At 41.2% G+C, this 15,323-nt stretch overlaps 1 protein-coding gene across 2 annotated transcripts in view; it reads left to right on the forward strand.

The window, feature by feature from the left end:
• The window catches only part of fgf14 (fibroblast growth factor 14), a 289,153-nt gene extending 276,089 nt beyond the window's left edge, over positions 1–13,064 (forward strand). For both annotated transcript variants that reach the window (XM_046358954.1, XM_046358964.1), the window contains exons 4-5: positions 10,537–10,735; positions 12,865–13,064. In XM_046358954.1, the coding sequence (XP_046214910.1) occupies positions 10,537–10,735; positions 12,865–13,037 (372 nt within the window). In that variant the 3' untranslated portion in view covers positions 13,038–13,064. The remainder of the gene's footprint in view (positions 1–10,536; positions 10,736–12,864) is intronic.
• Positions 13,065–15,323: the final 2,259 nt, after the last annotated feature.

A 15,323-nucleotide genomic window follows, 5' to 3' on the forward strand; every position in this document is an offset into this window, starting at 1 on the left:
CTCAATCAGCCTGACTAACCGGCGCTTTTATAGGCTAGCTACTGTATATAGCCTGTCTTTTTACTGTTGTTTTATTTCTTTACCTACCTATTGTTCACCTAATACCTTTTTTGCACTATTGGTTGGAGCCTGTAAGTAAGCATTTCACTGTAAGGCCTACACCTGTTGTATTCAGCACATCTTTGATTTGACCCTTTTTGCACAAACCTTTTTGACTCACATAGCTGCTGCTACTGTTTGTTATCTATCCTTTTGCCTAGTCACCTTGTACCCCTGCCCATCAACTCAGTACTAGTACTCTATGTATATACAGTACCTTCAGAAAGTATTCACACCCCTTGACTTTTTCCACATTTTGTTGTGTTTATAACCAGAATTTAAAATTGATTATTCAAAATTAGATTTTGTGTCACCGGCTTACACACAATACTCCATAATGTCAAAGTGGAATTATGTTCTTAGAATTTTTTTACAAATGAAATGTCTTGAGCCAATAAGTGTTCAACCCTTTATTTCTTTAATATCCGAAACGTACAACATACTTGCAGTGAAGCTGCTCAACAACTACATCGTACCAGTCATCCAACAGACTCCCATTCAGAGCCACACACACAAGCATCCAGGGACAATGCCCTGCTCAAGGGCACTTTGACAGATCTACCACCAGGCCAAAAAACGTGAACCCCAACCCTCCAAGATCCCCCCCACAGTTCCCCAATAGCTGTCCCTCAACCATTTGAGACCCCTTCCACAACCCCCCCCAAGAATAATTTTTAAAATAAAAAAATACAATTCATTCCATTCCCCACCCCAAGAATCCCCCCAATGCACCAACAACCAAGAAAAAAGAACTAAAGAGAAAAAAGGAAAAAGACAGGAGAAAACAGCAAACAATGCAACAAAAAAAATACGTTAAATTAAACAAAGGACATCAAGGACAACTAAAATCATAACAGTAATGCCAACTGTATATATTTGTGTGCATATCTGGCACTATTACATGTATGTGTGTGTTCTTGTATGCATTTATTTGAATGAGAGTGTGTGTATATGCCTGCGTACAAATCCACAGATTGTGAGTTGAAGATAAATCATTTTACTAAGAGTATTAGTATATTAGTTATTGACTGACCCGTTCTCTCCAGAATTCCTAACAGTACTATTTCTAGGGTAAATTTTTGATCAATGCTATGCATTTTCAGCCATTCCTGAACCTGAGACCAGAAACAGGCTACCTGAGGACAATACCAAAATAAATGCTCTATTGATTCTGTATCTTCACAACAAAATATGCAAAGCTTTGATGATTTTATGCCCCAAATATTCACCATTTTGTTGGTGGCAAGAATTCTATATAATAATTTTAGCTGAAAAGCACGAAGTATTGAATCTTGCGTTGTTTAATATATCAACTCATACACCATGTACCATGGAATCGGTACATTAAAAATCTATTCCTAACTATTTCGCAATCTGTATGGCACAGTTGTCAACATCCTGGTCCTCAAATGAAACTTGTATTACGGTCTTATTTATACTATTTTTATACCTCTGCCAGTTTTGATCCTTTATATTGGGCAGACAGACCAGTTCCCTAACTCCTCCCGCTGCCACCTGCCTCCTCCATTTTTTGGGGTAATGCTGTAATCAATTGGTTGAACTCCTGGATTGAGCAGACCTTTCCATACAATTCTGATAACTCCATGAAGGACATAGCTCTACCATTCCAATTTACAACATAATTTAAGGACAAGATAGCCTTTTCAAACATCTTTCCCATAAATACAGGTATTTTATCAACCAGCACATTTGAGTTCAGCCATAATATTTGTTGTTAACAAACTACAGTTTTGGCAAGTCGGTTAGGTCTTCTACTTTGTGCATGACACAAGTAACTTTTCCAACAATTATTTACACACAGACTATTTCACTTATAATTCACTTTATCACAAATCCAATGGGTCAGAAGTTAAAAAATTCCAGAAAATGATGCCACGACTGTAGAAGCTTTTGATAGGCTAATTGACAATATTCAAGTCAATTGGAGGTGTACCTGTGGATGTATTTCAAGGCCTACCTTCAAACTCAGTGCCTCTTTGCTTGACATCATGGGAAAATCAAAATAAATCAGCCAAGACCTCAGAAATAAATTTTAGACCTCCACAAGTCTGGTTCATCCGAACACCTGAAGGAACCACGTTCATCTGTACAAACAATAGTATGCAAGTATAAACACAATGGGACCACGCAGCCTTTGGTGCGAAAAGTGCAAATCAAATCAATCAATCCCAGAACAACAGCAAAGTACCAAAATTCACAGTAAAACGAGTCCTATATCGACATAACCTGAAAGGCATTCAGCACGGAAGAAGCCACTGCTCCAAAACCGCCATAAAATACGGTTTGCAACTGCACATGGGGACAAAGATCGTACTTTTTGGAAAAATGTCCTCTGGTCTGATGAAACAAAAATAGAACTGTTTGGCCATAATTACCATCGTTATGTTTGGAGGAAAAAGGAGGAGGCTTGCAAACCAAAGATTACCATCCCAACCGTGAAGCACAGGGGTGGCAGCATCATGTTGTGGGGGTGCTTTGCTGCAGGAGGGTCTGGTGCACTTCACAAAATAGATGGCATCATGAGGTAGGAAAATTACATGGATATATTGATGCAACATCTCAAGACATCAGTCGGGAAGTTAAAGCTTGGTCACAAATGGGTCTTCCAAATGGACAATGACCCCAAGCATACTTCCAAAGTTGTGGCAAAATGGCTTAAGGACAACAAAGTCAAGGTATTGGAGTGGCCATCACAAAGCCCTGACCTCATCCTATAGAAAATCTTTGGGCAGAACTGAAAAGGCGTGTGCGAGCAAGGAGGTCTACAAACCTGACTCAGTTACACCAGCTCTGTCAGGAGGAATGGACCAAAACTCACCCAACTTGTGGAAGCTTGTGTAAGGCTACCCGAAATGTTTGACCCAAGTTAAACAATTTAAAGCCAATGCTACCAAATACTAATTGAGTGTATGTAAACTTCTGACCCACTGGGAATGTGATGAAAGAAATAAAAGCTGAAATAAATCATTCTCTCTACTATTATTCTGACATTTCACATTCTTAAAATAAAGTGGTGATCCTAACTGACCTAAGACAGGGAATTTTTACTAGGATTACATGTCAGAAATTGTGAAAAACTGAGTGTATTTGGCTCAGGTGTATGTAAACTTCCGACTTCAACTATATGTAAACTTGCTCCTTGTTTTCAATGCTGATTTGAATGTCATTAAGAAAACTGAGAAGTGTCAAAGATTTTTTTTGCCAACATCCTTCGTTTTATATACTGTATATATATATATATTATAAAACTGTTCAAATGTTTCTCACACTTTGACATGACAAAGTATTTTGTGTAGAAAAAATAATAATCAAATCCATTTTAATCCCACTTTGTAACATACCAAAATGTAGGAGCTAAGTTATCGTTACTCATTGTGTATTAATTCCTTGAGTTATTCTTTTTGTATTACCTTTCTATTTTTCTCTCTGCATTGTTGGGAAGGAACCGTAAATTAGCATTTGACTGTTAGTCTGCATCAGTTGCATACGAAGGATGTGACAAATGCAATTTGATTTGGTTCTCCTACTGTATGGGGACAGCCTTTTTCTTCGTGCTTATTTATCTTTCTGTTTCTCTCTTTCCCTCCCTATATCTCCCCATTTTCTCTTTCACGCTTTCTCCCAACTCTCTATTTTTCTCTCTCACTCTCTCTCTCTATATATATGACTCTCTCCCCCCCTCTCTCTCATTCATTCTGTGGTGAGTGGAGTGATTATGTTGGTCTGAGCGGTGCTGGCCCTCTGTCTGTGGCCAAGGTCAATTATGGCTGCCCATTTAGAGCGCTGCGAATCAGGGTGCCGGGGAGTCACTGATGTGGAGAGGCAGGCAGGAGGATTGAGAGGGGAGAAAAATCAACTGTTGTGTGCCTCTGAAATGATTCGATTTGCCGCAGGTATAGAGGGGTGTGCCCCGACCTCATAACTCTCTGCCAATGTCACCCTTCTCTTTCTAAACATGATCTCAAATTCAGGTGGATCTCAGCTAGCATCATACAGGGTACCCCGTCGAGTAAATGTATTTTCCCTGCTGAAGTTGTAGAATACTAGCCAAACAGTATTTGAGCTGTTAATTGGCCTTAGATAATTAATAGCAAATGTTTGTGCAAATGTCTGTGCCATCATTGGCTGCCCCTAAAAAAAACTTCCACAGCCCACCTGCCTTGAAATAAATGTTTAAATGTATCAAACCATAATCTGTATCTTTAACGTTTTGAAAGGGAATATGTCATATGTTGATCACAGGAGACATTTAATGCATTTACCCCCAAAAAACGAATATGTTTCACTTGCCTCCAGTGTGGGTCCATCATGTTCCTATTTATGTTGTTATAGGGAATGACCACCACCGGTCCTTTTCTTTAAGAGCATATCACTATTCTGGAGAAACCCCTTCTCTGTTGCCATAGCAACCGAGTGCAAAGGTATGTGCCATGTTCTGCCCCCCACCACAAAAAAAAATAGAAAACAGAAGAAAAAAAGAGAGAAGAGGAGAAGGGCCTGTCAAGGAAAGCACGGAGCCAGTAGCTGACAAGTGTGGACCAGAGGTTGTCTCTCCTTAATAAAGTTTGTACGCTGCAGCTCAAAGTCAAGACAGCCCCTGACACAGACTCATCACCTCATGGCTCATTTACAGGTTGCGGAGGTGACATTTAGTAGAGCTTTCTATTACGCCCTCAGATATCGACCAAACTCACCACCACCAACTCGTGCCGTTTTACACCTCTTCACCTGAAAAACAAGATGGATGTGCATGCCAACACCTTGACTGGTGTATTAAATACCACAACAATGAAATGATATATTGCTGTATTTCTATGTCTCTATCCTCAACTTAATTTGTGAATTGGTCGGTCTTCTCCGAAGCAATTTGGCACCGACGTTTCATATTTATGAACACAATGTTATTATGGCCAGCTGAAGTGGGCATCAATATTTTCTATCCAAGATTCAAAGAAGGCATCAGAAATGAGGAGAGTGACGATGGCTTAGTTTCAGACTGTGATTTTTAAGCATCCCCTCGTGAATTTAATGATCATGTTTTGAAAACAGAAAAGAGGACGTATGTCTGTTTGGCTTTGTTCACTTTCCCAATACAATCATCTGAAAGAAAACTGACTGTGATGAACGGAAGACAACAGAGAAGCATTAAAAAGCTCTATTGAAGCTGGAGATTGAGATGCAATCAGCGCCCCGAAGAGGAGTCGTTTGACTGCCTCGGAGTCATCTTCAAACCACTATGATTATCGGTGACTGACAGTGTTTGTACCCAAGACAACTTCTTTACCCCCACTCTTCCCAAGTCACTCAAAAATCTGGGAACCAAGTTATATGAAACTATTTGCATCCAAGAAACCTTCTCACTGACTTTGTTCAGCCGCTCTCGGGTGGTTGAAGAATCGCACGGTGTAAGTCATCAGCGCTCGGCTCAACATGGCCTCACAAGCGATCTCGTTGATTACAGTGACCAGTCAACCAACAACGAGCCTTACCTGACGAGGAAGATGTGTAATTAATAACCTAATTGAAGTGACTCTGGGAACCGTGAAGGTAAAAAACTATTTGGCTTTGTAATCGGCTCCGAGACATTAGTTTGGTTCTGAAAGCATCGCGTCAACACCGTTTTTAAAAGACATGTTTTGAGGAGTGTATGGGATCTGGTCCAAAAAAGAGACACTTGGAGCCAGTTGAGCATGTGAAACACCTGTTGCAAATGTGCTTATTGGTTGAATGGCACAGTCAAAAGTCACTGCTTCCTCTTGCATTCAGATCTGTTGTTTTGTTTGTGTGGTACGGTACTCTCATATTGTCGTACTAATATAGATACGTACTGTTATGCTCCTTCCGATTGGTATCCCACCTGTTATAGGATAAATATGATTTGACGCTGTGGATTTATCCTTTGGCTGCATAGGATGAAGCAATGGAGCTTTTACTCACACTTATTGCAAAGTGGTCAGTATTGTAAAAGACTGTTCATTCTCAACAATTTACATGACTAAACAAAATTAAGGGCTGATTCAATCCGTATTGCGGAAGATAAGCCCTATTGCGTGATTGAAATTCAAAGCTAATTACAGATTGAGCCAACAAATGCAGCGTTTACCATAAATGCAGTCTCCACAAATGGGGCCACATTGCCTTTAAATGTAAATCGTGCTATAGTGCTGATCTTCAGAGATATGGAATGAATCTAGGCCTAAATCAATACTCACTCCAATTAACTTCTACCTCAATCCATTATATTTTTGAAAAGCTGTGTAGCTGGCTCTGTCCTGTCAGTACAGTACAGCATGTTAAAGACTGTGCTTTCCCCCGAATACCCCTGGAAATGGGAGGATGCAGGCACTGCCTCTCTGACATCTTGCACATGATAAGCGGTCCTTTGGAAGGAGACTGCTGACACGCCATGAATCTGAGGACGCACGTCGCCAAATGAGGATGGAATTTTGCCTCATGTAATTCAGAGAGTATTTTTTTCATATTAAACATGCCTCCGAGCCCCGATTGCTTAGATCATAATCTCTTGAAGGGATAGTTCACCCAAATTACAACATGACACATTGGTCAGCAGTCTATGGACAAGGTATGAAAGCAATCCATGCTTTGGGTTTATTTTCTTTGCACTGTTTCCAAATACTGTTTTAGCATGTGTGGCACGAATCCCATTCAAGTCATAGTACTGATATTAGCATTTGTCAGGCATCATAAAGTGTATTTTTTTTCACATGACCTGCCGTTGCCACAATAACCACCCAAAAATGTAAAGGAAAAGTGACAGGAAATGAGCATTGCATCTATGTGCTACTTTAGAGGGAACCTAACGCAGCAGCCTTAAAATAAACGCCTGAAACTAGATCTCCTACATACTGGTCTCGACGAGAAGGAAAAAAACTGCCGGGGGAGGTTCTCTTCTTCACTTTTCAACCACCAATCCAGTGAATGTGGAGGAGGAGTTAAGATGGAGCTGAAGTCTCTTGCTTGGGCTATGCGTTTTCAGGTTGTCTAACGAACATAAGTACCAGTGGAAAGCCCATCCAGAGAAAAAGCGCTTCACTCTCTGTTATTGCACCCACTGTGTGATTCCATTTGTGTCAATATGATTGGCAAGATAGTTTGGGCTGCAGAAACTCCTGTGTGGCACACAATGCTGTGCTGACTTCAGTGCGGCAGCACAAACTTTCAATGCCAAATCAAACGCCAAAATTCATTCAAAAGCTACTGGCTGCGAACATTGTTCGGTCCCGACCCATGTTTTAACTATCTTCGTTCGTTAAGTTCGTTAAGTTTTCAATGCCGTTCGAGAATCTTAACAGATTATTACAGCATAGGTGTGACGACCTTTGCATGTTATCTTGTATATATGATCACATAAGAAGACATTTATGGTTACAGTTACCCCAAAATGTGTTACTAATTTTACGGTTGAATGTTACATTAGTTTGTAACATAGCCTTAACTTTAGGCTATTTACTGTATTACAAAAGCAGTTTGCGTTCATTAGGTAGTTGGCCGGCCTTAGCAAGTCAAAATACACAGTTAGCTAGATAGCTAGGGTTATTAAAATCATATATTGATTCTAACTGTTTCCAATACCGATGCTGACATTAATGCTTAGATGACCGCCGAATCGAACCACAGAGAACTCGAGAAACTAAGATGTTTGTTTCAAAACTGAAGCCCACATACTGGTAGTTTCTAGCATTCACTCGTGAGACATTCAGAGATTTCATTATAGTTTAAGTCAACGTGTATTGTATAATTCACTGGTCAACATGACTCATTGAGTCAACTTCTCAACATTTTCTGACTAGTTGACTAAATCATGTTATGTCAACATTTTGAGTTGAAACGACTATTTTTCCGTTGAATTGACTTTGGAAAATTAGCTGAAACAACTAAATAGGTTTTTACAGTGTCGGATGGAAGTGTAAACACAGCCTATGAGTCTTTTGTCCATTCCTCAGTGTTACAATCATGACACAAGGGATATACAGCATTAGCGGTACTAGCAGCTCTCGCTAACCAACTGAGCCGGTTAAGTTCCTTGGGTCTGTATGCAGTCAATGGAATCCCTCTGAGTGTTCAATTAAGGAGACTGGAAGCTCTCGAAATACAGCTACCAGCCTGTGCCTGCCTTACCTAATGCAATTTCCTCTGATTGAGCCAGTCATTAATAAGTCCCCCAAAGTGTCACTTAGTCGTCGTCATCGGCCCCGACTGGTTGTTAAGCCCTGACAAGAGCAATTTAACACAGTGCTAATAACCTGCTATTACTCGGTGATGGGATGCGTCGTCGGAACTACACACTCACCCCATAAATAATCCCCAGGGTGAAGCTGTGAGAGTTATGAGCAAACACCTAAACGGTGGAAAGACCACCTAATATTTATTAACTACATCAAGTCCCACTCATAAATGCCTAGCAAGGGGAAACAGCATGGAAGAAGATTAAACGTCGGAAAGAAATTGGGATTTGAGCGTCTCTTTTTGTGGCTCAGACCTGTTCAAATAATTTGCTGCTCTGGCTGGATAGGTGTAAGCTAGTAGTGGGGTCTCTTACATTGACCAATCATGTCAGCGATAAATAAACTCTAAGGAATGGAGGGAGGGAGGGAGGGAGGGAGGGGGAGGGAGGGAGGGGGAGGGAGGGGGAGGGAGGGAGGGAGGGAGGGTACATTTTGGAATTATTCAAACAGGGCATTTGTGGGGGTGTGCTGAATAGGCTTTAAGTGAACTTCTCCAACCAGAACTCCTTGAAGCATGACCAGGCGTTTATTAATACACCCCAATGAAAACCCTGATGTGGGGCAGATAATGTGGAAAGCTCTTTATTACCCTCATGTTCTCTTCAGTTTAATGAGATGAATGGGGGTAAAGCGGAGGGAGATGTGGTGTTCATTTGTCATTGACAAAAAGGGGTGTGTGAAAGATGATGAGGTCTTTGGATTAGCTACAAGGTTGTTTGCACAAAGTATTACAGATGTAACGAGTGTATTTTCATGACACTTTCTTGGGTGTTTGCAAGCACAGCATACACACAGATATAATCCAGCTAGTGTAACAAATTGAGGCATCTAGGCATATAATGTAGAATGGCACCGGAGGAGATGGCTGCCGTTTTACGGGCTCCTAAACAATTGTTACACAATGCAGGAAACTAGTCGTTTGTCAAAAGTCACGACTTCATAGGAGAGCCGTTTGAATGTAAAAAAAAATGTTTAAACAAAATGCGTTTTTGGTAGAAATGGCTTCTTGACTATGTGAACTTTCATGTGCCTTAATAACAAACTTGTATGCCATCTGTAAATACCAATTCAATTTGTTCAATTACTAGCCTTGTTGGTTAAACCACAGAAAAAGTGGCAACCTTCCCACTAGCCATGATTGGCTGAGATAATGAGAGGGCTGGACATGCCGAAAGAGGAGTTCGGATTGGTCTGCCACATTCAGGGCTTCTGAGTATTTCAGCTCGTCAGTCTGTGTTGGTAATCCTGCCGAACGTGGCTTCTTTTTTTAACGTATTTTGTAGTGGAGCTGCATAAAATTAGTCTTTGTGACCTCTGGATATGGCTACATGTTCAAACATGAATTATGTTCATATGCTTCATTGTTTTTTGCACAAAGGCTTTGTGTTTCAAATGACATCTTAATATATAGTACACTTCTCTTGCCAGAGCCATATGTGATTGTGAACCACATAGTAGTGAATAACATAGGGAATAGGGTGTTACCTTTACCTATGCTTCAAGACCCAAATGGAACATAAATTATATTTCTTATAAGAACAAGATACATCATGTTTTTAAGAACTTGACTTTTTAAAGATTTATTGTACAAATTATTAATTACAATTGGGGATACAGGTGTGGAGAGGAGAGAGCGTTGGAAGGGTACCCAGCGAACTGGGGAAAATCCCATCAAATTTGCTAAGATTCCCATTAAGTTCTAGTTACTGTTTTATCGAACATTAGGACAACATCCCAAAAGCATTCAAATAATGTTTTTGATGAAAATGTTTTTCTTTTCGGAAAATGTTTTAAATTAAATATCCTTGGAATGTTCTCCAAACATTCACTAAAATGTTGTGCACAGCTGTAACAACCACCGCAGAACATTCCCCAAACATTCTCATGAGGTTTCCAGGTAAGGAACAGACTAAATGTGTTCTGGGAATGTTCTTGCAAGACAAACTTTGTGTAATGATAAACACAACTGGACAGTTTTTGCGTTATGAGAACAATGTAACGAATGTTCTGGCAACTTTCACAGAACCAATTTTGGTTTACTGGGTAAACTATGGGATTGAACCCGGTCACTGATGGGGAGTTATACATGTATTGAGAGCGGGGACCATTACCACTTAGCCATGGCTCTGCCACGTAGACATGATACTTAACCTGTCTTCTGTCTTTGCAGGAACTCTTTACGGCGGAATGCAAGTTCAAAGAGTCTGTGTTTGAGAACTATTATGTGATCTACTCGTCGATGCTGTACAGGCAACAGGAGTCAGGGAGAGCTTGGTTCCTGGGGCTCAACAAAGAGGGCCAAGCCATGAAGGGGAATCGAGTGAAGAAAACAAAACCAGCTGCTCACTTCCTGCCCAAGCCATTAGAAGGTATGCCAACACCACATTCTGAGTTTGATTTTTTCTTTTCGTTAGAAAATAACTGTTTCACGGGCATTAGAGCAGTATAAGCAAAAGAGCAGCAAATATAGTTTTTGTTGTTTTGTGATGAGTGGCAATATATTGAACTTAAAAGTAGGCCATTTATATCTGCTAGACTTCTTTCAAGGATAAGCTTTGCAAAACATGTTTGTACCTTCTACTGTATATGAACCTTTCCTCCTGGCTGAAAGCTAGTAATTTACCAAAGTTTAACTTCTGTAATCTTGGTAACTAACAGGTAATCTATGGCAATCTATGGTAACTTTGGTAATTTATATTTGAATTTTCAAAAAATGCATTCATATATAGAATTGTTACATATAAATAATATTTCATGCTGAAACCCTTATATTAAACAACAATGGTATTCACTAAGTTAATGGAGTTTTATTTAGGATAAAGTTTTATAGCTTTGTCATTCTATTTCTTATTTTAAAATCATCTTATTCGATTTTTTTATATATAAACTGTTGTGTTGTGTCAGGTTGGCTAGATATCCTTTTAGTGGAGGACCGTTCTTGATATACGCTGGAAACTGTTGAGCGTGAAAAACCCAGCAGTGTTGCAGTTCTTGACACAAACCGGTGCGCCAGGCCCGTTCAAAGGCACTTTGATCTTTTGTTTTGCCCATTCACACTCTAAATGGCACACATACACAATCCGTGTCTCAATTGTCTCAAAAGAACAACAAAGAACTTCTTTAACCTCCTCAACTTCATCTACACTGATTGAAATGGATTTAACAAGTCACATCAATAAGGGATCATAGCTTCCACCTGGATTTACCTGGTCAGTCTATGCCTATATGGCATGTCATGTCCATAATGCTTCGCACACTCAGTGTATTTTACATGTGATGAGGTCACACAGAGGACCAGAGATAATTACAGACACCTGTGATAATCCCAAGTACCCAAAAAGGCGAAAGTTACAAACATTCTGTTAGTTTGCTGGTAAACTTCAAAAGTTTCCAGTAATATACCCTCCCTTTGCAACCCTACTACTTATCGTCGGTACCAAGTTTATGCCTCATGTCAGAGGTGTCAAACGTATTAAATGTATGGGCCACCGATGAGGCAGGGTTTATGTATATATCACCAGAATCTTACACAAGACATTCACATGTAAAGCCATCACATGCCTGCAGGTTCACAATAGCACAATTGCATCCTCCACACCCCTCGGAATGACCATCCCACACCTAGACCCTGTCACGGTAGTGTCTTTCGAGGGAACAAGTCTATCTTTACTGTTAATCCCACCCCGTAGTAACCGCCCACGGCTACACTGAAGGATGGTTATCTTCCCCTTGGCGTATCATTTATATTTCTCATTCCCATCCATAATTCACAGGTTGGCATATAGCACAGAGGGGAAGGGACAAGCCCTGTCTTTGCGGCCATGAAATGTTGATGCTTTATGGTGCGTCTACACTCTCCTCCCCTCCCTGGCAGATTTGTGTCCATTATTTAAACATGGAAGCCTCCAGGAACCTGTGCTGCACTGTCGTGACAGTGACACAGCTGCAGTGCAGGGAGCGTAAAAAGTGCAGGATAATTTGGGAGGTTCCCACTGCTCATTTTGCATAAAGGCTTTTGGCCACATTCAGACTGGGGTCTGTAGAAAGGAGAGGAAGATATATACATGTTTTAAATTGAACCTTTACTTAACTACGGCAGCAGTCACAGGTTAAATCATGTGTTAGACACTTTTATGGTCTTTTTTCACCCCCTTTTTGCCCCTTTTGGTGTGGTCTGGAATGATTTCCAAAAACAAATAGAAGCCTCTGCATCAACAAGACTTAAAACTGATTATATCATTCATGCTAGCAGTCATTGGTGAAAAAGGAGCCACGTGGTTAGTTTTACAAGGTATTGGACTGAAAAGAGGAGAAATAAGACTTATTTTGCTCTGGATTTGACTAAATCTTCCCCCTCTCCTCCATTCTCTCCCTTTCTTCTTTTCTCTCTATTTTCTTACCCTCTCTATCTCTCTCTCTACCCGCTTCCTCTTTTTCCCTCTCACCCTTCCTTGCCTCCTTATCTCTTCCTTCTCTTTATTATCTCTCTCCCTCACAGTTGCTATGTACAGAGAGCCATCGTTGCATGATGTAGGAGAGACCAAAGCGCCCAAAACAGCCGTCCCTCCCAGTAAAAGCACAACCGACCCCCCAGTGATGAATGGAGGCAAACCAGTCAGCAAGCCTACTACTACTACTACTACTGCTACTGCTGCTAAGCCCCCCACATAGCCACAAGTCACCTGGTGTGTGTGTGTGTGTGTGTGTGTGTGTGTGTGTGTGTGTGTGTGTGTGTGTGTGTGTGTGTGTGTGTGTGTGTGTGTGTGTGTGTGTGTGTGTGTGTGTGTGTGTGTGTGTGTGTGTGTGTGTGTGTGTGTGTGTGTGTGTGTGTGTGTGTGTGTGTTTTGTGTGTGTGTGTGTGTGTGTGTGTGTGGCTGGAGGGAGGGAGGGAGGGAGGGATGTACATGATGGAGTCAGGGATTTTCCCTACCAGACTCCAAACCTGCACCCTCTTTCTTCTGTGGATTAGTTCCAGGCAATCTCTCGGTCCTTCCTTCCTTCCTTTCTTCTCCTCTCTCTCTCTTTCTTTCTTTCTTTCTCTTTAACTCATCAATGGGGGATCGATGCAGAAGGGTGGTCGCCTCCGCCCCCACCCCCCAAAACAGAAGGAAGAGTGACTCTGACAATGGAATCCGTAAAAATGATGTGTGTTTCACGGCCACATGTGATACCTTGCTTGCTGACGGTTAACCCAAGACCACCCCCTCTACATATATGCCCTGTTGCAACAGTGTGTGTGATCAAGATCTATTTTCTATACCACAGTGCACCAGCTATGTTCTGGGGTAGATGCTTTACACACATTAGTAAAAAAGAAAATGGACTGCTAATCTTCTACTTTTTACAAGTATATTCCCGTCTCTTTCTCTTTCTATTCTCACATTTTTCTCTTTGTTGAATGACTTAGAAAAAAGTACATTTTGCAGGGGCAGTGTGTGGTTTTGTAATACACACATTCATGCCGATGTATACTCAACACACACAGACACATTGACACTGAAATACACTCTTCTTCCCATACACAACACATACACACACAAGAAATAAGATGCCACCGGTGGCTTGGTTCCAGGGACTCATTTAGGAAGTCTGGTGTTAGGGAAGCACTACAGATATGCACGCACGCACGCACGCACGCACGCACACACACACACACACACACACACACACACACACACACACACACACACACACACACACACACACACACACACACACACACACACACACACACACACACACACACACACACACACACACACACACACACACACACACACACACACACACAGCATCTACGTCGAGGGGAGAGTCAGAGTCTCAGGCTGCGTGTTGCTTTTTTAGAGCTCAATAAAGAAAGACTGGAGGACAGCTCACACAATCATAGCTGATGAAGTGCTAATTACCCCCACTGCAATCAATGCGAGGAGCCCACACACACATACAGACACAGATGTGCGTGTGTGTTGGAGAATGCTTTAACAAGTGGTGTATAGGTGTAAACATATCACAATCCGATCCCACCAGCGGTGAGCTCTGCCTCATCCGGTCGGGAAATAGGAACCTGAAATCTATTTTTCTTAAATTCTTATTTCTGAGCAAGGGCTCTAGGAATATCTATAGGCCTTGTAGGCCACAGTCCCTCACTCGCTGACTTCTCTGAATAACGGTCTAGGCTAGTGGCTTAGACTAAATGGTTCAAGCCCAACGGCAGCAGCCATTTTACATTCACATTTATTCAAGGTTTGGCTGCATCCCCATTTTGTTCAGGAAACTAAAGCATGGGCAAGGTTAGTATTGTGTTCTATTTTTCTTGCAGAAGCAATGCAAGAGATGGCTTATATTATAACATTTTCACTGTAAAAAAAAAGATTATACTACATATTCTGAGATGTTACGAGAGGATTTTCTCCTAGCTCAGCATGAAGAGTCCAGTATCGCTCATCTTGGCCTATTACGTGCCTGTTTAGACCTTGATCCCCAGCATGCCAGTACATATATCCAGTCACAACTGGGCCTAAGGTGTCTCACCCACCAAACACATCCAATAAAGACCTAGCAGAATATTCTCTCAACAACCTTTACAGATGACAGAGATTGATTCATAAAATGACCAAAGTATCCAAGAAGCCAGAACGATACCACAGTTGTTGCTGTGTGGTACAATGGCAACAGCAGCCGACTGCATTCTGATTCGATTTTCCTTTCTCCGATTTAGCTTTTTTTCCCACTGTGATTTACCATATGGTTCATTTTCACAAAAATAATCCCATTGAAGAATCGATTCTCTGCTGGCCTTCTTGCTGAAGCTTTGAAAGGTCTTGATTGATGTCATTTTGGATCTTGTGTTCATATGAATCAAGGTTTTGGGATACCTAGAAACATTTACATGCATGTTTTTCCACATAGGACTATGGCAGAGTTCCCCAACTGGCGGCCCGCGGGCCAAATTGTGGT

The sequence above is a fragment of the Oncorhynchus gorbuscha genome, linkage group LG01, assembly GCF_021184085.1.
Source record: "Oncorhynchus gorbuscha isolate QuinsamMale2020 ecotype Even-year linkage group LG01, OgorEven_v1.0, whole genome shotgun sequence".
NCBI lineage: Eukaryota > Metazoa > Chordata > Actinopteri > Salmoniformes > Salmonidae > Oncorhynchus > Oncorhynchus gorbuscha.